This window comes from Barbus barbus (genome assembly GCF_936440315.1).
Source record: "Barbus barbus genome assembly, chromosome: 21".
In the NCBI taxonomy this organism is placed as follows: domain Eukaryota; kingdom Metazoa; phylum Chordata; class Actinopteri; order Cypriniformes; family Cyprinidae; genus Barbus; species Barbus barbus.
The window spans coordinates 11,069,366-11,096,319 of NC_136749.1; the positions used below are offsets into that span (position 1 = coordinate 11,069,366).

The 26,954-nt window shown below is 37.7% G+C and overlaps 1 protein-coding gene across 2 annotated transcripts; it reads right to left on the reverse strand.

The window, feature by feature from the left end:
* Window positions 1-1,360: 1,360 nt before the first annotated feature.
* On the reverse strand, window positions 1,361-25,962 carry colq (collagen-like tail subunit (single strand of homotrimer) of asymmetric acetylcholinesterase). 2 transcript variants are annotated; one of them, XM_079445592.1, is made up of 17 exons: window positions 24,947-25,962; window positions 21,966-22,075; window positions 21,622-21,717; window positions 17,744-17,788; window positions 17,285-17,311; window positions 14,706-14,777; window positions 14,298-14,360; window positions 14,153-14,179; window positions 13,998-14,042; window positions 13,863-13,898; window positions 13,638-13,718; window positions 13,452-13,548; window positions 12,695-12,807; window positions 12,410-12,529; window positions 10,748-10,874; window positions 4,273-4,375; window positions 1,361-4,053 (listed from the first exon to the last, which is right to left on the reverse strand). In XM_079445592.1, exons 1-17 carry the CDS (start codon window positions 25,035-25,037, stop codon window positions 3,984-3,986), a joined length of 1,323 nt encoding a protein of 440 aa, XP_079301718.1. In that variant the 5' UTR covers window positions 25,038-25,962; the 3' UTR covers window positions 1,361-3,983. The 2 variants fall into 2 exon arrangements, with proteins under 2 accessions (XP_079301718.1, XP_079301717.1); XM_079445591.1 differs by lacking the exon at window positions 24,947-25,962 and having other exon boundaries at window positions 21,966-22,984.
* Window positions 25,963-26,954: the final 992 nt, after the last annotated feature.

The window sequence follows — 26,954 nt, forward strand, 5'->3', positions numbered from 1 at the left end:
GGCTCTATGGTCTATTCTTCCATCGGCACAAAGTGTTTCTTTCCTGGAAAGCTGTCAACAGCATCCCTTTTATCGTTCTCTGTCACCTTCAGTCTCCTCTGTGATCAATACACTGTCAATCACTGTCAGGCTTCACGCCCACATATACAGTCTCTGAGTAGCAGAGCTGGAGACTCAGCACAGAAATGCTGATGTAACTGCGGCTGGCTGTGATCTAGCACAGTGCTTAGTCAGCTACAACACCTTGATGAGCTAGAAAAACTCAGCAAATATACAGCAATGAGAGCAGTATGATGTTCTCTGAAGGCTTGCCAAAATAAAAATGTTAGCGATGCCAACCCTGATATGACATGAACCAAAAATAACTTAAAAAGTGTAAGAATCACTTCAGTCAACATAAAGGAACATTCATAATCCACCTCTGGAACAGAAAATCCAGTCTAACAGTACTTTTCACTTTTTGAATCACTGCGGTCTGTGTTTGTGCACAGTGATGAGGGTTTAAAGAGACCTTTTCTGTCTTTATGAGTGAACTAATTGCCTTCATTTGGAACTATTTTTCAGGCAGAGCAAAATTAGTCAAAAATGTAAAGAATCGAATACACTACACAACCTTTGCCCAGATATTTGCTCTGAATGAGTCAATGCTGCCAAAAGTCAGAGACAATCTGCAGGGTTTTTTAGCTTCACACTATGATTCCATCCAGTCTGAGGATATTAAATATATTTGATATTTTGTGTCAATTTTACAACACGTTGCTAGAAGACATGTTACGAATGAAAACAATGCATGTTTCTGCATCTGGGGCCTCATTTATAAGTGCGTATACTCAGATTTGATCTTAGAGTGTGCATACACTTAAATCCACGCCAAAGCTTATATTTGTAAAAACTGGCTTTGATGTGGAAAAGTTAACGTCAGGGTCTGAACAGGCGTACACACTTTTTCTTGTCGGAGTACTGCAGGTTTTTGTAAATGTAAGCTGTTCTTGCAGCTCGCTAAATGAGGACCCTGGTAGTGTGTGATCCTCAGTCATTTCATGTATGATGCTAGTTGTCTCTGTAACCATTTACAAAGTCAACAAAGTAATTACACCGACTAACTTAATTTTAACTTTTCGTTCATTGAGCTGTTGGCTCTGACTTTGGGCAACTAGATTTGACAATATATTACAACATTTTGATGAAAGAATATACAAAATTTATGTTAGGAGAAGGAAATGAATGGGTCCGATATAAACAACAATTATACTGTAAAAGTTAGCTTTTCAAGCTTTATTTTAACATCATTACAGGACAGTATCAAACAAGTTTTAATACTGAGAGCAGCTTTCAAATTACACTAGGACAAAACATTCAGTCTCTTTTGTATTTGTTTATTGTGCAATATTTGATGTTAACATCTTTCCTCAATTTCTACAAATCTGAGGATAACAGTCAGTTACAAGCTAAATGCACTTTAACTCCAAAAACGCCTGCCTGTTTTTGCCATCAATGTATGTGGCAATTTTGCCCTTTTGAACAAGAGTATACAATATAAACATGCAGTTTACCAGTTTCACCAGAATAATAAATTCAAGACACTCATTTCGATAATATATCCATAATATTTTACATGAAATCTACAGATAAGTCAGGAATATCACCCCAGAAATGTAAGCAAAGAGGTTTCTGTAGCAAATGCATCATATAGCTTATGGAAAACTGGCTTGATCAAAAAACTCAAAGGTAATTAAGCAAGATTTCACTGAATTTAACAGTAAGTAAGTGCTGTATGCTACACCTCAGGTCCTGTAATCACAAAGGCTAAAGCACATCGTATATGCTAAGGTATATTCAGACTGGACTTTGGCATAAATCAGTTTAAAGCCGTTGGGACGACAAAAACAGTCCAGCCTTAATCCAACAGTCTTTAGCCTGAATAGCAGCAAAATGCTACCCCTGCAATAGCAGACAGTACAACATGTTCGATAACAGCTGTAGAGCCTTCACATACTGAATGGTTTTTCCAACACAGCCTCACGGCAATTCAAAACTATTTTGCATTTTGGCGAATTGATGACTATATTGAATGAATTCGTAATCTGCTTACACCCCACTGATGGTTAGGTTTAGGGACGGAGCTTCATGCTTGCTGTTTTCTGAAAATAACATTGTGTGAATTCAAACAAATCGCCACCTTGTAAAATAGTTAGGTTTTCAATCTCTTGTGAGATTGGTTGGGTTTTCCTCCCTATTCTAAGATCGTCAGACCCATAACCCAATAAAAACAGCATGGAACTAAGCTAAACTGTGGAATATGTGCACCCTACTCCACACATGGAGGTGGAGGGGTTATGGATATCTTTAAGTGGTTTCCTGAGATATGAAGGAAATGTTAACCAAGTATGACCCCATAAAACATACTGAGAGCCTGGAAAGCAGGGTCTTCTAATCTTAAACATCCTAAATATTGTCAGTCAGTAGTATTATTGTGGTTAGTGTTTAAGTACATTTATGCAGCCTTTTTACATGAAATAGTCTATGAAAACACATTTTATCCCCAGGGTCCAAAAATAACACCTGCCATGCGCCAACCTGAAGTAAAATGTGAATTTGGTGCTTAAGTAAATGGTTTTACTGGCCATTTGGGTCACTGCAACAATGCAAATTTCAAGGAACCACTAAAATGAGTGTATAAATGGTTTATGAGAGGTAGCGTTTGATAAAAGGGTGAGTAAAGTGGTTGCAAATGTGACAAAAATGTACATTATTTCAACAAAAAGTCTAGTTGATATGCATCCATGTGTGATTTCTTGTGTTTCTTGAATGTGACAACAAACTTCGCAAACTGTGACGTCCAATTTGCAAAGAAATGAAAAAAGCATTCATTATAGGTTGAATTCCAATCAGAATATACGTTCCCATTCCAGTCACAACTTTGCCATCTTTTTTTGGGGGGGGGGGGGGGGGGGGGGTCATCTTTATGATGCTGCCTTGCATTTATTTTTTAAATAAGGTGTTTGTATCAGACTCAGGCAGTGAATCAATCAGAGATGTTACTGAGTTTGACTCCCTCATTGAACTTTGAATCATTTTTAGGTTATGTTTGATTAGTATAAAAAAATAGTGAAGATACTGAATGTTGGTACTGTATATGGTATGGTGGCACTTCTGAACAACCATCAAGTGATGTTTGTCAATTTAACAGTCATTTGGCTTATAACTGAGCCATTTTATGAGCTCTTAAATTCCATTTTTTCTTCAGTTTACCCATTATTGGGCTATATGGCAACAAGTTAATTTTGTACCCAGTATGCAAAACTGTACTAAACCTAATGTACATCAGTGTTATTTAAGATAATGAAATTATTAGGTTTCTTCAACGGCCAAGCACCAGTTTGGTCTAAGCCTGCATAATATTACATTTAAAGATATGAGCCACTTTTGTTTTTCAGTTACATGCCTTGGTAATGATCTCTGCTGACATGTCTACAGCAATCTCAGCCTCATGCAAAATACTATAGTAACAACGTCACATTGCATTCCACATACAGAGCACCCTATGTGAGGGAAGGTGGGGTGGACCAGGAGAAAACGGCTTTTCTCTTAAACAGTACTACAGTACTTTGAGGTATTGAGAAGTCCTTTACCCATCTCCAAGAGGCAACCAACTCACCTGTTTCTTCTTAGTGCAGCCAACCACGCTGGCCAAACGTTGAGCCGGGGCCGAATGGCAGGCAGCAGAGGCTGAATGAATTGAGAATGGCGTCTGAAGTCCTGTTAGAGTTCTTAAGAGCACGACCACAAACGTGGCTTTGCCAAGCGTTCCTTTCCCGAGTGAGCAACATGGCCTCTCAGCATCATGTCAACAGAGGAGTTCAGCTAATGTTTTTGTGATAATTCCATCAATGATTTCTACTCTCAGTTTATCCACTGAATCTACGGTTTTCAGTGTCGTCGTTTATATGGATCTCGCCAGCTGAAACTACTTTCTTTTGTCCTCATGTGAAATACTTGCAGTTTGTTGAGTCAATGAAACAGTCGGCTGTGCACTTGAGATGTCCATAGGATCTGTAGACAAAAAGACAGGGATGTTATTTGGACAAATTTAATTTAATCAAAGCAAAATTCTTTCAAAATATTATTTTAATATAACACTGTGCTAGAGTATAATAGTCAGTAAAAAATTAATAATATTCAAACTCTTCGGGACAAGAAAATGGCTCATTTTTCCTTGAGGGGGATTTTAGCTTCGCCCTATACATTTTAAACAGGCTTGAACAGTCTTACCCAGGCAAAAAGGATCTGCATGTGTGAAAGCCAAAATCCTTTCCGTCACACTCCTCTGCCTCTTCATAGCGATATCCATCCCCACAATATGCAAGTTTGCACTCTGAGAAAGAGAAAAAGAAAAAAATTACAGACTTCACACTAAAGTAATCCAATAATCATTAATTAAACAACTTAAGATATAACATAAAACCCTAATGTACATAAGTGAAAAGAAAAAAAAAAAAAAAAAAAACTAAGAAGAATGCCTTGGTGTTACTACCTCAGTTCCCTGAGATGAGGGAACGAGCGTTGGATTGCTACATATATCTGGAAACTCCTGTTTACTCTGAATACTCAAGCCTGACTTGTTCAAGTTTGTGTAGCTGCATGAACAAATGGCACTTCAACCCATCAAAAGGAGTGGAGCCAGCTACTATATAAGTCGACTCTTAGCGCCATTTCGTCAGAATTTTTTGACTGATAGCAACAGTCATCGACTCGTGTGTAGCCTTATAGCACGGCAGGTTACACAATGCTCATTCCCTTATCTCAGGGAACTGAGGTTACATTAGTAACCAGAGGATTCCCTATCGAACAGTCTCTCACATTGCATTGCTCTGCATATGGGGAACGCATCCAATGCTACCGTGCTATAATCAAGTGTAAAACGAAGCTGCTCTGTAAGCCCAGCCCCAGAGCACCTGTAATGATGGCCACTAAGAAGCATGAGCCAATTATGAGACATAAGTCTCTAGGCTGGGGTCCATGTTACAAGACCTTCTCCACTCACAGAAGGGAATAGGTAATCTAAGCGGACAAAATCCATGTCTGAAGGCCATGGACCTCCAAGATATAAAATCTGGTGAAGGTAAATGGCGAAGACCAGTCGGCAGCTGCACAGCTATCACCAATTGAAACTCCGTTGGACCAAGCTCAGGAGGAGGACATTCCTCTGGTAGAATGGGCCCTCACTCCAATAGGATACTGCAAATCCACTGAGGCATAAGCCAGGGCTATAGATTCAAATATCCAGCAAGATAGTCTCTGCTTCATGACTGCCAGCCCTTTAGGGTGGCCTCCGAAGCAAACAAAGAGCTGCTCTGAATACCGGAAGTGGCTAGAGTGCTCTATTTAAACTCTAAGTGCCCAAACAGGGCAGAGTAAAGGAAGTGTTAGAAAGAGCCAGAAGGGTGATAACTTGTGCTCTGAATGGAGTGGAGAGCACCTTAGGAACATAGCAGTGTCTTGGTTTGAGGATGACTACAGTCTTTAGGCCCAAAATCAAGCCACGAAGCACTGACTGACAGTGATTGTAAGTCACCCACTTGCTTGACCAGCGCTAATGCAAGTAGGGTGGTCTTAAGTGACAGAGGCTTTAGGTCGGCTGACTGGAGCGGCTCAAAGGAAGACCCTCGTAGGGCCCTAAGGACTATGGATAAGTCCCATGTTGGCACAGTATGAGGATGAGGTGGGTTCAGTCTTTTTTTTTTTTTTTACTGTTTATTGAGTCTTATTTTTTGGAACAGTAGTACAAAACAAAAAGCAACTGTACAAATTTAAAACCCACCCCAACCCATCCCACCCCTTGGTAGACTTAGAAAATAAATAAATAAATAACATAAAATAAATAATAATAAACACATTAATTAATATTAATACTTAAATATCAATAAAATAATTTTTACAAAGATTTTAGAAAAGAAGACAACATTAAAAGCTGAATGCCATGAATTTACAGTTTTCACGTTAGATCCATGAATACTAGAAGTAGATAATGTCCAACAAATACACAGTCCAGGTTCTTCTGTCCATTTTGTGAGGAGGATTCCAACGGTTGACCAGCAATCGTTTTGCTGCTGTGAGAGCAGCTAACAGTAAAGATCTTTGTTGGACGGACAAGGTGAAGTCCCAAAAGTCCTTCATGAAAAAATGGCGATGAGTCAAACATATATCTCTGTACCCAACAAATATGATAGGTCCTGTGAGAGCTGAGTCCAAAAAGGTGAGAGAGAGGAGCACTCCCAAAAAAAAACTCCTTGGGAACAGAGATTACACTTAGGAGAGTACGACAGATTCATATAAAAACGTTTCATTGGAGTCAAGTAAATGCAGCAATTTCCAATGAATCATTTGGTGAATAGGGTTTTTAGAAGACAATTTAAACATACCCCCATACCTGATCGGAAAATAAAACATGCACATCCTCATTAAGATCCTTAGCCCAAACAGTTGTAATAGATAAAGGGTTTGTATGAATGCTCAAGAAGAAAGAGATAGATGACTGAAGCAGAGGAGGGAGATTCCTCAGAAGGAATGATTAGTTTGCGCAAAGGGTGAACAGGCAGTTGAGAGTTCCAAGGCACCCCATATGCCCGTAGGGCCGATCTAATGCACAAATACATAAAAAAAGGAAGTGCCTGGCAGATTATATTGAGTGTTAAGATTCTGGAAAGATTTTAAACCACTATCATCATAGATATCTCCTAGAGTGTTTACTTTATTATGAGTCCATTGCGGACAATGAAATGGAGTACTGCCTGACAAAAGGTTATTATTATGGAAAATAGGTGATTGCCTATGCCATTTTGTAACTAGTTGTGAATGTCTTTCAACATCCCTCCATGTGGAGAGGAGATGGGTTACAATGGGACCAAACTGAGATTTACACTGCCTAAGTGGAACTCCCGAAAAAACAAGATGCTTCAATTTATACGGATAAACAATAGATTCCTCAATTGCTCTCGAAGACACAGAAGCATCAGGATCAAACCAAACTGCTAAAGGGCTAAGGGAAAAGGCTTGAGCATACAGTCTAAAATTAGGGAAAGAATGACCTCCATGTAATCTACATCGCTGTAAGGTAGTCAATTTAATAAGAGGACGTTTCCCATCCCATATATACTGTGAAACACATGCATCTAGTTTATTCCAGTAGTCAACTGGTGGAGCGAGAGGAATCATGGAAGAAAAGAAACTAATACATGGGAGAACATTCATTTTAATCACCGATATACGGGCCTGAAAAGAAGACGAGACCTATTTTCCAAATCTGAGGATATTTTGGCTAGAATACCATTATAGTTTTTTGAGAATTTCCTGCAGGGAAGGAAAAACATCTATCCAAGTACTTAAAGTTTTGAGCCAATGGAATAGATATAGAAAGGGACATGGAATCAATTTTAGAATTGAGGGGAAGTAAAAATGACTTACTCCAATTAATTTTAAAACCAGAGAGATCCAAAATTATCAAATATATTCAACACATGAGGAATAGAATGTGACGGCTTCTCCAAAAACAATAAGATATCATCAGCAAACAAAGAAATATGATCATGAGTATTCTGTATAATACTGCGCAAGGGGAGGATAAACTATTATTTGAATTAATAATATGATATAAGCTGCATAAGTTATCTGAAGCTGAGCGAGATTTAATGAATCCTGTTTGGTCATGAACTAGTCTATTCATAAATTTCTCTAGACGACGAGATAGTACTTTAGCATATAATTTAACATCAGTCCCTATCAAAGAAAGTGGCCGGTAACTAGAACAGGAAGTCGGATCTTTATCTTTTTTTAACAAGAGAGAAATAACAGCTATATTAGTAGATGGGTGAAATGAGCCTTGAGTAAAATTGATCATATCTAACATGAGGGGGCCTAAATCCGACCAAAAAGTAGTATACAATTCGATTGGAATGCCATCTATGCCTGGGGATTTCCCCTTGTTCATAGATCGAATTGCTGACTCCAGCTCCTGAAGAGTGATCGGTTCAGCCAGGTATTCCGAATCTGAATCTGACAGCCTAGGTAAATCAAGGTTGGGCAGAGACAATGCAAAAGAGTCAGGGTCACCATCAGCAGAAGAAGTATAGAGGTTAGAGTAAAAAGGCCATATTAATGTCATTTGGGTCTGTCATCATGAGCCCAGATTGGCCAAGGGGATGCCGATAGCAGGTGAATCAACTCGGAGACCCACATCTGATTACTCCTGAGTGGGGCCACTAAGAGGACACCCAACTTCCCTGACCAGTCTGATAACCTGAGGGAGCTGGGCAATCGAAGGGAAGGCATACAGGTGAGCGCTGGGCCATTTGTGGGCCAGAGCATCCCGCTCCTTTGAGAAATATATTGGCCAGTGAGAGTTGTCTTCTGAGGCAAAGAGGTTCACCTCTGCGCTCCCGAAGACAGACCTCTGAACCACTTGGGGATGTAGTCTCTTCTGCTAGAGCTACATTTGCAGCATGTCCGTTCCCTGGTTCAGTCTGCCCAGCATGTGGACTGCCCTCAGTGAGAGCAGATTATGCTGTGTCCATAGAAGGTGGTGTCTCACCATCCTTTAAAGGTAGTGTGACCTGACACCGCCTTGGCGATTTATAAAGCCTACCACTGTCAAGTTGTCCAAGCAGATCAGGACATGGTTCCCCTCAAGGCTGGCAGGAAGGATTTTAGGACAAGAAAAACCACCATCATCTCTAGGCAGATGATATGCAAGCTGGACCAGGAGCCTAACGCTGGTGTGCCCCCATACAGTGCTCCCCAACCTAAATTGGAGGCATCTGTCATGACTAGTTTCTTTCTGGAGGTCAATCCTAACCGAACGCCTGTCCTCGGCAAGAGGTCTGAGACTTTCGAGTGGCAGGTCGCCACAATGAGGCGACAAACTAACACTTGTGGTAATAAGAGGAGAAGTGCTCTTTCGAGTATGTTGGTCTGCTATCACAGCAGTAGTTTACTTGGGCATGAAGGACAGACCCAGCCTCAACAGATCTTCTATCACCCAGAGCTAAGCAGGGCGATGGAGAGTGAGACATCTTGTCAGTGTCTTTGATCTCCGTTAAGTTTAGCCAAAGGTGGTGCTCCAGCACTACTAGGTTGGCCATCGCCTTGCCAATTGCCAGTATTTCATTTGCTGTGTGCAGCTTCCTGAAGGCATCAGAACTCTGGCCGGACTCATCCATTGTGAAGAGAAGTTTAAGCTCAAAAATTTGGAGTACCACCATCGTGTGAAGCTCTGAGCCAGCCTGGCCAGCTGCTGAATAAGCCCTGTCTGCCAGAGTGGAGGTAGTCCTGCAGGGCTTAGATGGGTGCACTGCATGGGCCTTTAGTCCTACGGGCGATGGAGGGCAAAGATGTGCAGTGACCACCTCTTCCAGAGGGGGAGCTTTTCCATAACCCTTTTTTTCAGTGCCGTTAACAGTGGTGAGAGCAGTAAAAGTGAAGGAATGAACATGCTGAGTAGGAGCACGCCACATCCTGGTGAGTTTGTCGTGAACCTCCGGGAAGAATGGGGCAGGCCGTTGGGGGGAGGATCATTGACGCCATCCTTGCCGGTACCACTCGCCTAAGCAGCTGTGGGCGGGCTCTTCAGGAGCCAACCAGTCCAAACCAAAGTCCTCCACAGTGTTTGAGAGAATGAGGATCTGCTCACTGTCCATGCTGGGCTGTGTTGGTTGCTTAGAAGGGAAGGTGCAGGGGTCCTTACCGGAACACACCCACTCTTCTGAATCTGAAGCTGTCAGTGACATAGAGTCATTGCTGACAACTTGTTCGTGCTGCTACACAAACGTGAACAAATCAAGCTCCAGGATTCAGACATTTCAGAGTAAACATGAGTTTCCCCATAAGCGTAGCAACACAATGGGAGAGACCGTTCGCTAGAGAAACAGTTATTTAAATGAAAACCATCAAATGTGAGTTGTCACACTGGGAATGTCATATTATATAGCTTTTCACTACAAATTATAACACAACTTATTCTTTTTCACTTCCAAAAACGTTACATTTAACAGCATTTTACTGTAAAATTACATTTATTTATTTATTTTTCAGTTTCACACAGTATAGAATAAGGGAACTTACTGTTAACCAGTTAACAGGTTTTTACAATTACAATTTATTTACAGTAAGAGATCATGTACAGTCTGGCAAAATAAACTCTGATGCATGCCAGCACATTATTCAACTTATTACATGGCACACAAAATAAATAAAAATAAATGAACAAACACAAAAATACTCTGCTTCACGTTGTGGCCACATTACCATTTTGGGTATGCATTATTTTCCTAATAATTCAACAGCCTGTCTTCAATAATTCCTTACTTAAATATTGATTTGAATGTTAAATCATTAAATGAGAAGAAAGAGAGCACGGTGCGACACAAGGCCAGAAACCAGCACAACTATGTAAGATATAGAATGCCTGGGACAAGAGCCAGCTCTACAGTTTAGCGGTCATTGTCCAAAAATATTTGACCGCAGAATGCAGTCAACGACCAATCAGAATGGAGTATTCCAGAGTGCCATGTAATGAATTATGAGCACATTTGTTGGGGTGACTTCTGAATGAAGGTGTTATTCTTGGCTTCATTTGCTATACAGGACCAAATTATTCCCATTTTAGAACGCACTCTCACATTAAACTGCATGACAGCATGTTGTTGGGAATAAGCTGTCAGCTAGAGCGCCTCCGTTTCAACCTGATACTTACTGACACAGCCATCTGTGACCACCTTATTTCCATCATCACACTCCTCTCCATTTTCAACTTGCACGATGCTGTCTCCGCAGAAACCCTCCTGGTCGGGATCACGCTCCATCGACTGGAACGGTGTTAACTGCAATCAAAGAGTCTTTTACCGACCTTGGAGACTAAAATCACTATGTGTATAAAACTATTAAGAAATAAGATGCATTTCAAAAACAATCAGACTGACATGAAATTATTTTGGGAAGCTGACATATTAACATGCAACAATTCATATTATATTTTATTTTTGCATTTATAATTAGCCTACAATACAAAGTTTTATGACATTATTTGACAAACTACATTAAATATTTGCAATTTAAAAAATTCCTTTGTCATCACTTGGCTGTTAAAACTATGAAATTTAAAAATATAAACTCAATCATAAATTTTAAATAATTAAAATATATTACAGCAATTAAAGCAATACGCTACAGGTGAATAGGGTCAAAACTAATATAATTTTTATTATAACTACTGTAAATATGTATATTATATAATATAATTAAAACTACTGTTAACTATTAGATATCATCATACTTCCTCTTTCTTTACTTTTGATTAATTACAGTACATTAAGACAACTGTTTTTATTACAAGTTTTCTGAAATGTTATGTTTAAATAGGTAAATGAGGCATTATCTAACCAAGTATGCACTAATTTGCATACATTTATAAAACAAAAATCTGAAATTTTTTTGTGTGTATATATATATATATATATATATATATATATATATATATATACACATTTATTCATTTAGCTGACGCTTTTATCCAAAGCGACTTACAATTGCTATATATGTCAGAGGTCGCACGCCTCTGGAGCAACTAGGGGTTAAGTGTCTTGCTCAGGGACACATTGGTGTCTCACAGTGGATTCGAACCCGGGTCTCTCACACCAAAGGCATGTGTCTTATCCACTGCGCCATCACCACACACACACCCACACACACACCCACCCACACACACACACACACACACACACATTATTACAAAAGGGATTTTAGATATCACTATATAAATCAGAAAATAATGTCAAGAAGCAGAAAAATAAATATTTTCAACAAATTTTCAATTTTCAATTATATATGAACAAATCCCTCAGCAAAAACCTTCATAATATAGATAGGAATAAAACTGTAAAGCTTGGTGTATGTAAGTGATACTGAAGTGGATTTCTGACTCCGTGCAGGAGAAAAAAAAAATAATTTTGAGAAAACGGCCTTTAATTATATGTACTGTAAAATATATCTACAGAAACAAAGAGATAAAGAGTGACTAGAAAAAAAAAAAAAAAAAAAAAAAAAACTTAAATGTGTATTTTGGATGTTTTTTTCTTTCTTTCCACTAGTCTGAAAGAAGATAAACTATGGAAGCAAAATAGCCAAAATTGACCAGTGCCGGAAAAAAACAATGATTTTGTCTGTAGTGTCTTGTAGCATTTATAATAAAAATATTAATTAAATAGTTAACCTTTTATACAACCTAAAATATGCTTTTCCTATCACATTCATATAATTTTAACCCTAAAAAGTTGATAAAAAAAGGTTCTGGACAAGTAACATGCTATCTGTCCGTTTATAAATTGGATTTTGTTTAGATCACATTATTAATGAGCACCTGAATTGGCATCCAGCCATTCATATCTTTGAAGTAAAGCGACCTCTGATCTTTACGGAAGGCCAAAGCATTATCGGTCTGGAGGCGGTTCAGCTCCTGTTCGTTATTCACCACAAAGATCTGCAGCACAGACATTAAATATTATAAACTGCTTTACTGGCGAAATGAATTGAATGGTTTTAAAATTGAATATCATCCAAAAATAACAATCAATCCAGTGGAGTGCACAGATATCTGGGAATATTCAGGCTTAGTTTGTAAAGCGTGATGGCATTGCTGGCTTACCGCTGGCACTCTGGGATAGCTGCTCCAGTGGTCAAAGGAGGGGGCATTACAGCTGCAGCGTCCCAGGCTGCCAGGTTGTCCCTTCTCTCCTTTCTGTCCTACCATGTACAGTCCTGGAGGAGAAGTAAACAACATTAAGCCGAAGGCATAAATGTCCCTCCATGTGATGCAAAGTAATGGAGTGATTTTAAGAGCTACTAAACCTGGCCCTCATCTATCACGAAGAGAAAGCAATTGAGTTAATATGCACAGAAACCAAAACAAGACAGCAGCTGTCCTGTGAATAAAGTGATGACATAATGTTTGTAATTCTGCGAGAAGCTTGGCCGCTCCGGCCGTCAGTTAAGGACATGATGTCATGGCTTCAGTCTCCTTTGGGGCTTCTGTTTTAGTCATGGATCAGGTTGCTTCTGAAGCTAAATAGACCAGTGGTGGGATTTCCTGTGGTGATTTAAGATCCATGTGCTTCACCGTCTGCACATGGTGAATGCTGCAATATCTTCATGTGATCTTGACAGGGTCATTACCACTATAGACACTGAAGAGGACAAACCCCCCCCCCCCCCCCCCCCCCCACACACACACACACACACACACACACACCTCCCAAATTTTCCTCTCAAATATTTTGTTTAATTCATTTACTTGATTAATTTTATGTTCTAAATTTTCCATGTAATTTCCCCAAAGAAACTATACTTTTTTAGAGACCACAAGAGATTTGAGAACTATTAGCACTTGTATGTAAATTTAATACCTGAGGCGGGCAAACCAGGAGGGCCAGGGTGACCAGGGGCCCCCTGAGGGCCTGCTGGACCCATGGGTCCAGTTGTACCAATGTCACCTTTTGCACCCTGCATCAGAAATCAATAATAACAGTCATTTATTTCCAATGCTTTTGCACCGTTATCATGTTGTTATATTTGTGTTTGGGATGGATCACCTGCTTTCCTCTTTTTCCTGGGCGGCCGGTGGGTCCCCTGTTCCCTGAGCTTCCAGGTTCTCCTTTTGGGCCCATCTCACCCTGAGAAATTATTTTTAAAATCACACATAAGATTGCCTTTGTTTCATTATGTTAACAAATAATAGACCAATTCTTTTTAATACTAACTACCCCATAACTTTAAAAAAATATATTTAGAATAATATGCAATAATATATTCAGAACCTTCTGGCCAAGCATTCCAGGAAGACCCATTGATCCCTGAAACAGTAAAAAAATGTACAAAAAATAAATGATGAATTAGACCAGTTACAATTTGCAGTATAAAACTAATTGCACTATAAAATTAATTGCACTTACCTTGTCACCTTTTAAACCAATTTCACCTCTGAAACCTTGTGAACCCTAACAGGACAAGATCAAAACAGCAAAAGAATAACTTAACTATGAACAACTCGGGTACAAAATTAAAGAATGAACTGAATGATAAAAGTGAGTTCAGAGAGGTAACTCGCTTTTTCTCCCTTATGTCCAGGTAAGCCCTGCAATAAATGAACAATATTCAGCGAACAGAGTATAGTATTTTATGTCCATATGACAAGGCAGTATGACTGTAGGAGTCCTAATTCAGGAGCAAAAAAAAAAAAAGGCTGTCCAAACCTTTGGTCCAATTGGTCCTCTTGACCCTGGCATTCCCATCAGCCCAGGGTCACCTTTCTCCCCCTGTTAAAAACACAGGGGTCACAGGAATAACACTGTCACAGTTTCCAGAAAAACATTAAGCAGCTCAACTGTTTTCAACACTGATAATAATCAGAAATGATTTTTGAGCACAATTCAGCATATTAAAATGACTGATCACGTGACACTGATGACTGGAGCAATGGCTGCTGAAAATTCAGCTTTTCTATCAGAGTAATAAATAACATTTGAAAATTTATTAAAATAGAAGACCATTTTAAACTGTAATAACATTTTACAGCATTAATGTTTTTATTTGATTTTTGATTTTAAAAAATGCAGCCTTAGTGACCTTTTTTTAATGTGAGGATGGAATCAATTACTCACTTTAGGCCCAGTTGGTCCTTGCCATCCGCTTGGTCCCTGTCGTCCTGGGAGACCAGGAGGGCCAGTGCGTCCCTGTAACACATACAGTATAATTTTACACATATAGAGAAATATACATTTAAAAGTACTGCATTTAAAGCTTTAAATCAGCTCCATATATCATTGCACATTAGCAGATTTCACTGAAATTAATGTCTTGATAAAGTGTTCTTGGCTTAATAAACATCCAATCTTCTATGGCTTATAAAACGCCAAACGTCCAATCTTTTTGCATGCTCAGATTGCTGACATTATTTTGGCTGATATATCTTTAGTGCACAGGTTTTGTTGTCTAATGCAGTGGCTCAGAGCAGTTACCGCACAAAAAAAAATGATTAGAACAATTTAAATTAAAACGTAATTTCATTACACAAATTCATTAAGAATTAATTAATAAAATAGTCCCTGATATAACATAACTTGATATATTATGAAGTTTAGCACAGATGGAATACTGTATTGATCAATGTTTTTTTTTTTTTTTGTAATTCTAGTACTATCACTTTTTTCAGTTATTACCAAGGCAACATTTCTTAAACTTTTTAAGTTTAGGTTTTTTCAATCAATCAATCAATGTTTATTTATAGAGCACATTTAAACACAACCAAAGTAGACCAAAGCAATGTACAATGAATAAAATAATCAAAAGGTAACAATAATTAATTTAAAGGGAATTTAAACAATTTCTAGAAATAAAAACAAAATATGTAGTAGACAATCAACAATCTACAAGAGACACCCAAAATAACATACTTAAGGGAATATTAAAATCCATGTCTTAAGAAAGATCTTAAATGCAGTGATGAATGAAACCTGTCTAATGTGAATAGAGCAAAAGCGCAATTTTTAAGTTTTACTCTGGGGACGGTGAGTAGGCCAAGGTCACATGATCTTAAGGTTCTAGAAGAAGTATACAGGAGCAAGTATTGAAGTGCCAGGTTTTGAGGGCTTTGTAGACAAATAAGAGTTAATTTATAATTGACAGGGAGCAAGTAAAGACATTAAAATAGGTGTAATGTGGTTATATTTGTGCGTCCATTTGAGCAGTCCAGCAGCTGCAGACAGGAAATGGAAGCTTGAGTAATGCCATAATACAGTATTACAGTAGTCAAGCAAAGATATTACAAAGGCATGGATTGTGGTTTCAAAATTGCCGATGGATGGAAAGATCTCAACTTTAGTAAGAAGGTGAAATTGATAACATGACTTGACAACAGCAGTGAACTTTAAGCTGCATTCAAATAGGATGGCCAAATTTCTGACACACTGCGTATTTTAAATATAAAAATATAAAGATTAAAAAAAAAAAAAGTTTCCCTTTGGGCCAAACATCATAATTTTGGATCTCTTTTCATTTAGATTTAGAAAAAATTGCTTTAAAACATAGTTTAATTTCTATAAGCATTCTAACAGTGCCCGAAGAGAGTGTTTATTGTTAAGCTATAAGGTAAGATAGATTTGGGTGTTTTCGGCATATAGATAAAAAGATACAACATATTGATCAAAAACAGAAACCAGGGGAGCATAAACAGCGAAAACAACACAGGTCCAAGAATTGATCCCTGTGGAACACCACAACCAAAAGGTATATGTTTGAAGAACAAGTGATGCCTCAGACCAGGGAAGTTCAGTCCTAGAGAGTCAAAGTCCTGCAGAGTTCAACTCCAACCCTGAAAAAAAAAAACCTCATCTACCTATAGTAATCTTGAAGACATTGATTAGCTTGTTCAGATGTGTTTGATTAGGGTTGAAGCAAAACTCTGCAGGACAGCGACTCAAGTACCAAACTTGACTACCCCTGCCCCAGATGAACCTATTTGACAAATCAGAATGAAATCACTGCAATACAGTAACATTGAATTACAGAAAATTAGTTAAAGATAACATTAATAGAGTACATCGGAAAAGTAATTGAAACAGGCATGTGGCCAAATGTAAAGAACCCAAATGGTCTACAGAAATCAAATATTTACGATATTTTACTGAGTATCAGCAAGGTTTCATGGCCGCCGTCCCTTTTCCAATGCATCTTATGTGTGTAACACCAATTGGCTGCTCAATTGCAGATCAGTAAGGACAAGGTGAGGACAACATGTCTTCTGGGTGCTCTGAGGGACAAAACAGCCATCAGAAGAGATGGAGAGAGAGAGAACAAACTAAACCAATCCCCATCAGTCTACTGGCATTAATTAAATTATGTGCTAAGGGCAGGAGCCGGGCATTGTGGGAGAGAGAATGATTTATTGGGCTGCCCCAGCACTAAGCTAAATTACTATGCAATGCTGCAAAGCTTCCTACACCAGCAGCACTCCACTCTCAGTGCATGTTTGGAGTAAAACAATGCACCAGCATACCCAAAATCCTGTGCAGCAGTTTAGTGGCTTCTCGGTTTACCCGCAGCCCCACTGTAGGTATTACTGACTCTAGTCCCAAATGCCTTCCAGGGAACTGGAAAAGTGTGTGCATCTCTCATTCCTTCTTCTTCCCTTTTTTTCTAAGTAAATCCACTTATTGGAAAACAAGAGGACAGTGAGTCTCACCTTTAGTCCAGGTCTTCCAATTTCACCCTAGCAACATATTGGAGGGGAGAAGGAAATAAGCACAGTTCAGTCAGTTCATCAGTGTGTTATAGTATACAGTCTCTGTTTATAGTTTCTAAAGGAATAGTTCATAAAGGAATAGTTTATAAAATCATAATTTCTTGAGCTATAACTTCAATAGAAGACATTTTAAAAGTTTCAACAGTTTTTAGCAAAAACAGTTGAAACTTTCTTCAAAATATCTTCTTTTGTGTTTTCTGAGCCTGGTTCAGTGTTAGTACCTAGTTATTATAACATAGTATGTACATGCTGATTAGGACTGTAAAATAAAGTGCAAGCATAACAAGAATCGTATTTGCTTCCTTAACTCACTGGACCACTTAGTCAGCCTCATTTCTCTCGTTCTTAAATGCTTTTCATGCTGTTGTGTGTTTATATTTCCATAAGTATGTGTCGTACCTTATCTCCCTTTGGTCCCTTTGGTCCCAGCAGTCCAGCAGGACCCTGATCATAAAACAAACATAACTGTTTAGTCTTCATCTAAAACCATTTGCTAAAGCCTTAGCAGCAATATATATATATTTGTTTATTTTGACCAAGAGTGTTGAGCCATTTCAATGCCAAAATGATGACCGTTTCCAAACATGTTTCCCAAACACTCCTGCTGCCTTCTTCTATTGGTTGGCATAAAAGCGATAGTCCCACCCAAAACTCAAACAAAACAATGATCAAAGCATCACATCATTGGTACTAAATGTTTTAATGGAAAAATGATGCACTACTCCTTTAAAATTATCATCGCTGTTGCAAACTTCAGTGTTACAAAAGACTGCATTTATAATGTTTTTGGCTGAAAATCTCAATAATATTCGCTACACAATTGATAACCAATGACAGAGATCAAATGGAACTGAGATTGGACTGAACTTGCAGGGCAGGGGTGAACTCTCTCTTGGGGTTTTGAGAGTCTGTGGGTGTCTCTCTTGGGGTTGTTTCTAAGAATGGAGCAGAGGCTGGCAATGGAAAAAGGTCTATTTTCATCTGCTCTAAATGTGGCGCGTTAATGGCCTGCTGTGTCGTGGGGAGGCCAAACTGGTCACATCCGTGTCACTACAGAAAGATGTCTGGGGAACTCACACGGGTCTCACATGCTGAGAGGGTTATGAAGGCTAATTACAGAGCAGGAACTGAACATTGTGACAACCCAATACTCTGCTTCCTTGAAGCACCGACTACGCATGTGACTTGCTCTTACTTATAAAAATGTTAAGACAGTTTTTAACATTTGAGTTTGTCAGGGTCTGCACATGTAAATATAGCTAATGGGTCAGTGATATGACACTATTTTTGTCTGGGTCAATTCATACGTTCAGACATAAAAAAAGAAATTATATCATTAATAAATCCTCTTCTATCATGGGTTAATGGGTTAACACAGATGTTTTACCAGCTAAGAAGTTCAGCACTTTTAGAGTTTCATCCTCCTCTCTGATGTGAGCATAAGTATTGGGACAGTTGCCTCACAGGTCTTTCTAAGTGATCAGCTGTGTCCTGTTGCATTAATTCTTCAGATATTAAAAGCAGGGAATGTGTCGTATCAGTTATATCCATTACTTCTGTATTCTGAATCTTGCATTCGATGATGACACAACCAGGATGAAGATGAGGGAGCTGACTTTGAGAGAAAAGCAAGCAATTTGGATGCTAAAAGAAAAGAGGAAGTAAATTAGAGCTCTAGCAAAAACAAAGGGCATGGAGAAATCAGGAGTTTGGAAACCACCAGCAACCAACAACTACCTGATCGGCTGAGAAAACAACAGTAGTTGATGACAGACAAATCATAAAAGCTGTGAAAATGAATCCTAAAAGACGTGTCTGTAAAATCACCAACAACTTCCAGAAAGCTGGGGTGATGCTCTGACAATCTACTGTCCTCAGGAGACTTTGACACAGAAGTACAGATGCTACACAGCAAGATACAAACTGATCAGCACCAAAAATAGAAAGGCAAGATTAGAGTTTGCAAAAAAGCACAAAGGTGAGGCAGAAGAGTTTTGGAACTGTGTTTATGGACCGATGAGACAAAGATGAACCTTTATCTAAGTGATGGGAAAGAAAAAATGTGGAGAAAAAAAGGGAATGATCCCAAGCATACAGCCTCATCTGTAAAGCATGGTGGAGGTGGTGTCATGGCATGGGCATGCATGGCTGTCTCTGGAACAGGCCCTCTCATCTTTACTGATGACTTAATGTATGATGACAGTAGCAGAATGAATTTGGAAGGGTACAAAACCATCTTGCCTACCAATATACAAGAAAATGCCACCAGATTCATTGGGAAGTGCTTCATGTTGCATCAGGACAATGACTCAAAACACCCTGCCAGTTCAGTCAAGGAATTTATAAGGGAAAAGAAATGGAAAGTCTTAGATTGCCCAAGTCAATCTCCAGATTTAAATCTGATTGAACATGAATTTCACCAGCTGAAGAGGAGAGTAAAGGCAGAAACTCCCCAAAACAAGCAACAATTGGGATTGGCTGCATTAAAGGCTGGGGAAAGTATTTCAAAGGATGAGACCAAGAGTCTGGTGATGTCTATGGGTCACAGACTCACTGCTGTGATTGTGTGCAAGGGATCTGCAACTAAATAATAGCTTTTAATCTTTTATATCTGCCTTATGTTCAACTGTCCCAATACTTATGCTCACATCAATGAGTGGGATGAACTCTAAAAGTGCTGTTCTTTTTATTTGGTAAAACATATATGTGTTGAAACGGCTAATAATAAAATGTGACATTCTGTAGTTTTGTCTCATTTTCATCTTTTATTCATATTTTCAAATGTCTTGACTCCACAGCCAACAGAGCAATTTTGTCTTTACTGTTCCAATACTTATGGAGGGCACTATATATCTCAAAAGAACAATTGCAATTAATCGCATACAAAATAAAAGTTGTTGTTTACATAATATATGTGTGTGTTCTGTGTGTGTATATTTATTATGTATATATAAATACATACACATACAGTATATATTTTGAAAATATTTACATGTATTTACATGTTTATATTTATATTCATATAATTTATATTATAAATAAATATAATTAATATATAAACATAACATATTTTGCTAAAATATATACGTGCACGTGTGTGTATTTATATATACATAATATATATAAACAGCATACATACATACATTATGTAAATAAAAACCTTTATTTTGGATGCGATTAATCGCGATTAATCATTTGACAGCACTTTTTATTTGAATATTTGCCATTATTTAGAAACATGCAGCAACAAATTATAAGTAATTTGACCTATTTTATAAAATGGCAAGTTTTGATTGTAAAATGTCATATGTGCGATAAAGCATAATTTATGAATTAATAATTCTCATTAAAAATGCATACATTTTAATACATAATTCATAAAAAAAACTTTTTTTAAATAATGATCATGATAAACCCACATGTATTAAAGGTGTAGTAAGGAAAGTTCCTTGGTCCCACTTTATATTAAGTGGCCTTAACTACTATGTGCTTACATTAAAAAAATAAGTACAATGTACTTATTGTATAGCAGAACACTTCTGCTGCTATTGAGGTGGGATATGGGTAAGGTTTGAGGTTAGGGGCAGGTTTGGTAGTATGGGTAGGTTTAAGGGTGGGTTAAGGTGTAAGGGATGGGCCAACGGTATAATTACAAATGTAATTATAGAAATTAATTACCTGATGTAATTACATGCAGGTATTTTTAAAATATAAGCACAATGTAAAAACATGTATGTACACAACAAATGCATTGTACCAAATTATTAATTTAAATGTAAGTACATAGTAGTTAAGGCCGCTTAATATAAAGTGGGACCAATTCCTTTACTTGATAGTTACGCCACATGACATTTTAAAGCATTAAACTGAAACTCTTCTGGGATAAAAATGGTATAAAAGTTTTTCAAAACCATATGAAAGCAACATGACATGTATATTCCGATATACATGTATGTTCTGAACATCTAAACAAACCTAAACGAGATTTTTCCATTGGCTCTTCTTTCTGTCTAGCTTGTCAAATGTTCTTGTACACAGTCTTTGCCATTTGAACAGTATACAAAATCAACCGAGCCTCCAAACAGAACAACTATAGATTATTGCGGCATGACATTTCACTCAATGTGGAAAAAGCTGCTTAGAGATGCATGGTTTCATTTTAAAATCTTGTGTGCATTTTGTGTCAAAATGGATGTAAATATGCCTTAAGGTCACCTGTTTCATAGATGGACATCCAACTATGTTTCATCCTCAACATGAAAACTGGAAGTACATACCTGAGGGCCAGGAGGCCCTGCTGGTCCCTGAGGCCCTGGGGAGCATGTGTGAGGTGTGGGATTGTATGGGACAATTGGTGAAACAGTAGTCTCAGTCTATAAGAGAAGTCATAGAAAATTACATCTGGAAACAATGATGGAAATGCGAAAATGTTAAATTAAAAAAAGTCCATAAAGTGTTACAGTCTTAGCAATTTCAGTGCTTTTATTTTCATCTATTATATTTCTTTATCACCATAAACTAATGTGGTCATTTAGACAGACATACTGTATTTATTGACACCCTGAACCCTGTAACCTACACAATCCAGGTGCTTGATCAGGGGTCATGCATCTGGACTCACCAGAGGGCTCGGCCGCAACAGTGAAGGGGGTGGAGGGAAGAGAGGGGGAGGAGGTGGACTCAGTAAACAGCAGGGGTTGAATTTCTTCCTGGTTTCCAGCAACTGGAGATCTAGATGAGGGGAAATAATGAGGATTTTCATGAGGAACATGTCAATAGGCACGTGGACCAGCGGAACAGTGTTTCTCTCCACTGTTTTGGAAAAGAAGGACTGAAACACATGACTATGTGTGTTTGACACCATGATACTTATCAGGTATAGATGAAATGAAGAGTATAATGAAAGTTCCTCTATTACTAAAACTAAAGATTGATCTGCAAATATGTAATTCTGGAGCTTTTCTTAGAAATAACTTCACTTTTCTGAGCCATTTAAAATGACTTTAAAATGGGATTTTAGTTACGTTTTAGTGAATTTTCACAGTTGTATTTACTATAAGAATATGATCCACTAACATCTGACAACATCTGTATTGTTTTATTATTTGAAACTTGTTTTGAACAGTTTTGCTGTAAAAAAACGTTTATTTAAAATCTTTATAATATTTATTTTTTACAAATACATACACATACACAATGAACACACACACACACACACACACACACACACACACACACACACACACACACACACACACAAGTTTTAAAATATACCCTGTAAATAAACCATTATTGTTGTGCAGAAGCAATAGTGACCATATATTAATAAATAAATAAAGTACGCATACCCCTATTGCTGTGCAAAATAAATAGTGACTATTTATTTAAATAAATAAATACATGCATATATAATACATACATACATAAAACAGAAAGTCCAGAAAGATGTTAACTTTGCAAAAACAAGCACTTGCCTAATTAAACTTTTCACTGCAGTGTTGGCTGACAAAACTGAAACACAGCCATTTTGCCATTAGAGATAATAAGCAGAAATAATTCATTGATGCCTTTGGGGAAATTTATTGCAAAATTATGACAAAACATTTACTTTATTCTTATTACAGGCCTGTAGACTCCAAATTGTTGAGTATACAGTCCCTGACAAAAGTCTTGTCGCTTGTGTACAAATTGAACTCAAGTGCCGCTGAAATATATTTCTAATCAAGATTTTTTTACAAGAAATGGCTCATTTTATTCCCAACAGCTTTTGTAATAATGTTTCAGTGCAAAACCAAACTGTCAACAAGTATTCTAATATTCAAAGCTTGGTAAAGTCCATTGAGTCAATTTTTGCAAAGACATAAGTGTTGTCGCCTTGTCATATGAGCTTCACCTGTGACTAATAATGGATCATTTAGGTCTCAGGTGTGTATAAAAAGAACCCCAGTACACTAGACCTTCACATCAACTGCAACTAGACCTCTGCAAACATGCCTAAGATTCACCCTGAGACTAAAGTGTTGATTATCAAGAGGCTGAAGACCAGATCCACTGCTGATGTGGCAGACACCTTCAATGTGTCTCAGCGTCAAGTACAGAGGATAAAAAAAAGATTTGAAGAGACTGGAGACGTTTTTGACAAGCCCAGGTCAGGCAGACCCCGCAAGACAACTGCTCGAGAGGACCATTTGTTGGCTCGAAAATCCAAGGCCAGCCCATTTTCCACTGCAGCAGAGCTCCACGAGACCTGGTCACCTGAAGTCCCTGTGTCAACCAGAACAGTTTGTCAGATTCTGTCTCGAAATGGCCTCCATGGTCAAATCAGTGCCCAGAAGCCAGCATTAAACAAAAGACAATTGAAAAACCGTGTGGCATTTGCCAAGGCCCACAGCCTGCTAAAAGGATGGACGCTGGAAAAGTGGCAGAAGGTGGATTTTTCAGATGAATCTTCTGTTGAATTACACCACAGTCGCCCCAAATATTGCAGGAGGCCTACTGGAGCCCGCATGGATCCGAGATTCACCCAGAAAACAGTGAAGTTTGGTGGCGGAAAAATCATGGTCTGGGGTTACATCCAGTATGGGGGTGTGCGAGAGATCTGCAGGGGGGAAGGCAACATCAATAGTCTGAAATACCAAGAAATCTTAGCTACCTTTTATATTCCCAACCATAAAAGAGGCCAAATTCTGCAGCAGGATGGTGCTCCATCACATACTTCCATCTCCACATCAAAGTTCCTGAAGGCGAAGAAGATCAAGATGCTCCAGGATTGGCCATCCCAGTCACCAGACATGAACATCATTGAGCATGTGTGGGGTAGGATGAAAGAGGAAGCATGGAAGACGAAACCAAAGAATACTGATGAACTCTGGGAGGCATGCAAGACTGCTTTCTTTGCTATTCCTGATGACTTCATCAATAAATTGTATGAATCCTTGCCAAACCGCATGGATGCAGTCCTTCAAGCTCATGGAAGTCATACAAGATATTAAATTTGGATCTCACAGTACCACTACTTAATTTGCTGACATATTTTTGTATTTGCAGTAAATTTGTTCAATTTCTGTATAGGCGACAAAACTTTTGTCTTGCCAAAATTTGACCTTTCTGTCTTGATTAAATGATAAATCTTTTTTCAGTGAAACTAATTCATATCAATGCATTAAACATCATTTGGGAGGGTTTTAGCTTTTCATATGAGCTATTTCTAACACCAATTGATGAATTAAAAGTCAGGTTAATAGCAGGTGTTTCTACAAAATAGATAAGCGACAAGACTTTTGTCAGGGACTGTAGTATTGAAATACAAATTGTACTTGAAATTTTCCCCATAATATTCAAGCCAATCTATACTGGCACACAATATACTGTATATCACAAAAAGACTTTTTAAAGAGCAGTGCAACCTAATTCATGTTATCAACACTCTGCAACTGCATTTATTTAATTTATATGACTCATGAAATTACATAGTCAAATATGTTTTTGTTGGCGTTTCGTTGGTGCAATTAATTTGATTTGCATGCAATCATACTTCTCTCTGTAAGAGAAAACCCTTAATATCAGCATACCAAACATGTGCTAAAAAGAGTGATGTCTTACCTGTTGGAAGAGGGAATACATTATCCACGTAAGAGAATGACACCACATAGCAGAGGAGTTGAAAATATAGTCCAAGTGTGAACAGAATCATGCTGCCGGCTGCGGTCTACCTCCAATAGCACCGAAGAGGGATCTGAGGTAGTTCCGCACTACTGCTCTCTCTCCCCGCCTTTCTCTCTCTCGCTCTCACACACACACACACACACACACACACACACACACACACACTAGGATCCACGCCTTTATGAGAAGTGAATAGCAGCCAATGTCTGTTACACCTCTCCCATGTATTGGCCCTGAGCTAAATATACAGAAGGCAGCCGGTCAGCTGCCCTCTGCAGCCAATATTAGCCTGTTACTACTGCCAGCACTGTCTTTGTTTCCCCTGCCTCAAATGGACAGGGAAAACATATGGACAGAAAAAAAAAAAAAAAAAAAAAAAAAAAGTAAAAATGACATTGAAATGACAGGGTGTCATGCCAGAGGCAATGTTGAACTACCGCCATTGATTTATCGATAACACCACCTGCATCATTTTTGCTGAAGGAAATCCAATACTTGTTTCTTATTCATTTTGGGGCGCTGATTCCAAAGTGCTAAAGTCCAAAGTGTGGGTTTTGCTTTAGCATGTCCCAATTTCTCACAAAACATGATTCACGTTCCATAGCATTTTTTGCTTTTGACAACCATAAGTAAGGTGAAGAAGTCTTCTATTATCCTCCAATACCTGAAACATGATTCGTATATTTTCCTGAGCCAGGTTAGAACTATCTGTTCAATGTTCTCTCATATAAGAATGATTTTGAAGATACTGACGATATGACTAATCCAAAATTAAAATGATCACCAGTGACAAAGAACATGCAAACATAGGGTTAGCTGTTTTCTGCTATATCTGTGGGGGTTTCACTACAGTTGTTATTTTAGCATTGAGATACTGTTATAGTTTGTATTATTTAGTGATTTCAAACGATTAATCACATTCAAAATAAACGTTTTTGTTTACAGAATATGTGTGTGTGTGTACTGTGTATATTTATTATATAAATACACACCCATGCATATATTTTAAAAATATTTACATTCATTTAATTTATATTATATACAAATATATTTAATATATAAACATAACATATTTTTCTTAAATATATAAATGTATGTGTGTATTTATATATACATAATAAATATACACAGTACATACATATATTTTGGAAACATTAACTTTTATTTTGGATACGATTAATCATTTGACAGCACTAGTATTATTATATTGAGTTATTATATTTTTGTATTATTATATTGTCTTTGTTTTGTACGTCTGTATAGGTTTTATTCATTTTTGTTTCAGCTCTTTTAGTACATCAAGTTAAACAAAATCAAAATAAGAAATATTTCTTTGGCAACTAGCTGAAATGAAATATTTCTTATATATTAATTATTTTCTATGGTTTTATTTGAGATAATTATAATAACCCTGTTAACAACATTCACACAGCAAAAGAAAATTGCAGATTTTGCGGAAAAATTTTTCCATTCCTCCGCAGATTGGAAGCAGGGTTATTATAATTTTGAAATAAAGTACTTGATGTATTAAAATAACTAAAACTTCAAATAAAAAATGGAAAATATAAAGACAAAAAATGATTCAAAATCTTAAATGAAAACTATGATACATTAAATATGCATTTTTGTCATTAAAACTGCTTTTATTTTGATAAGTGCTTTAAATCTGATGCGTATAGCCTATGTATATTTAGAAAAATCTTAATTCTTATTTTGTAAACAAACTGCTTGTGATTGTAAGCTTTATTAGTAATCTCAGTTTATATAGAATGACAGCGAGTCAAATTTGCTGTGTGCAAAACTACACACTGGTGTCCATTTATCAAAATATGTGTGATAACTCGGTGTGACCATCTACAATGTCCGAACTCGAGGACTTGAATCTGAGACGGGCTGCCACTGGCATGTGATGTACACACATGCATAAAATGACAGAATTAGCCTG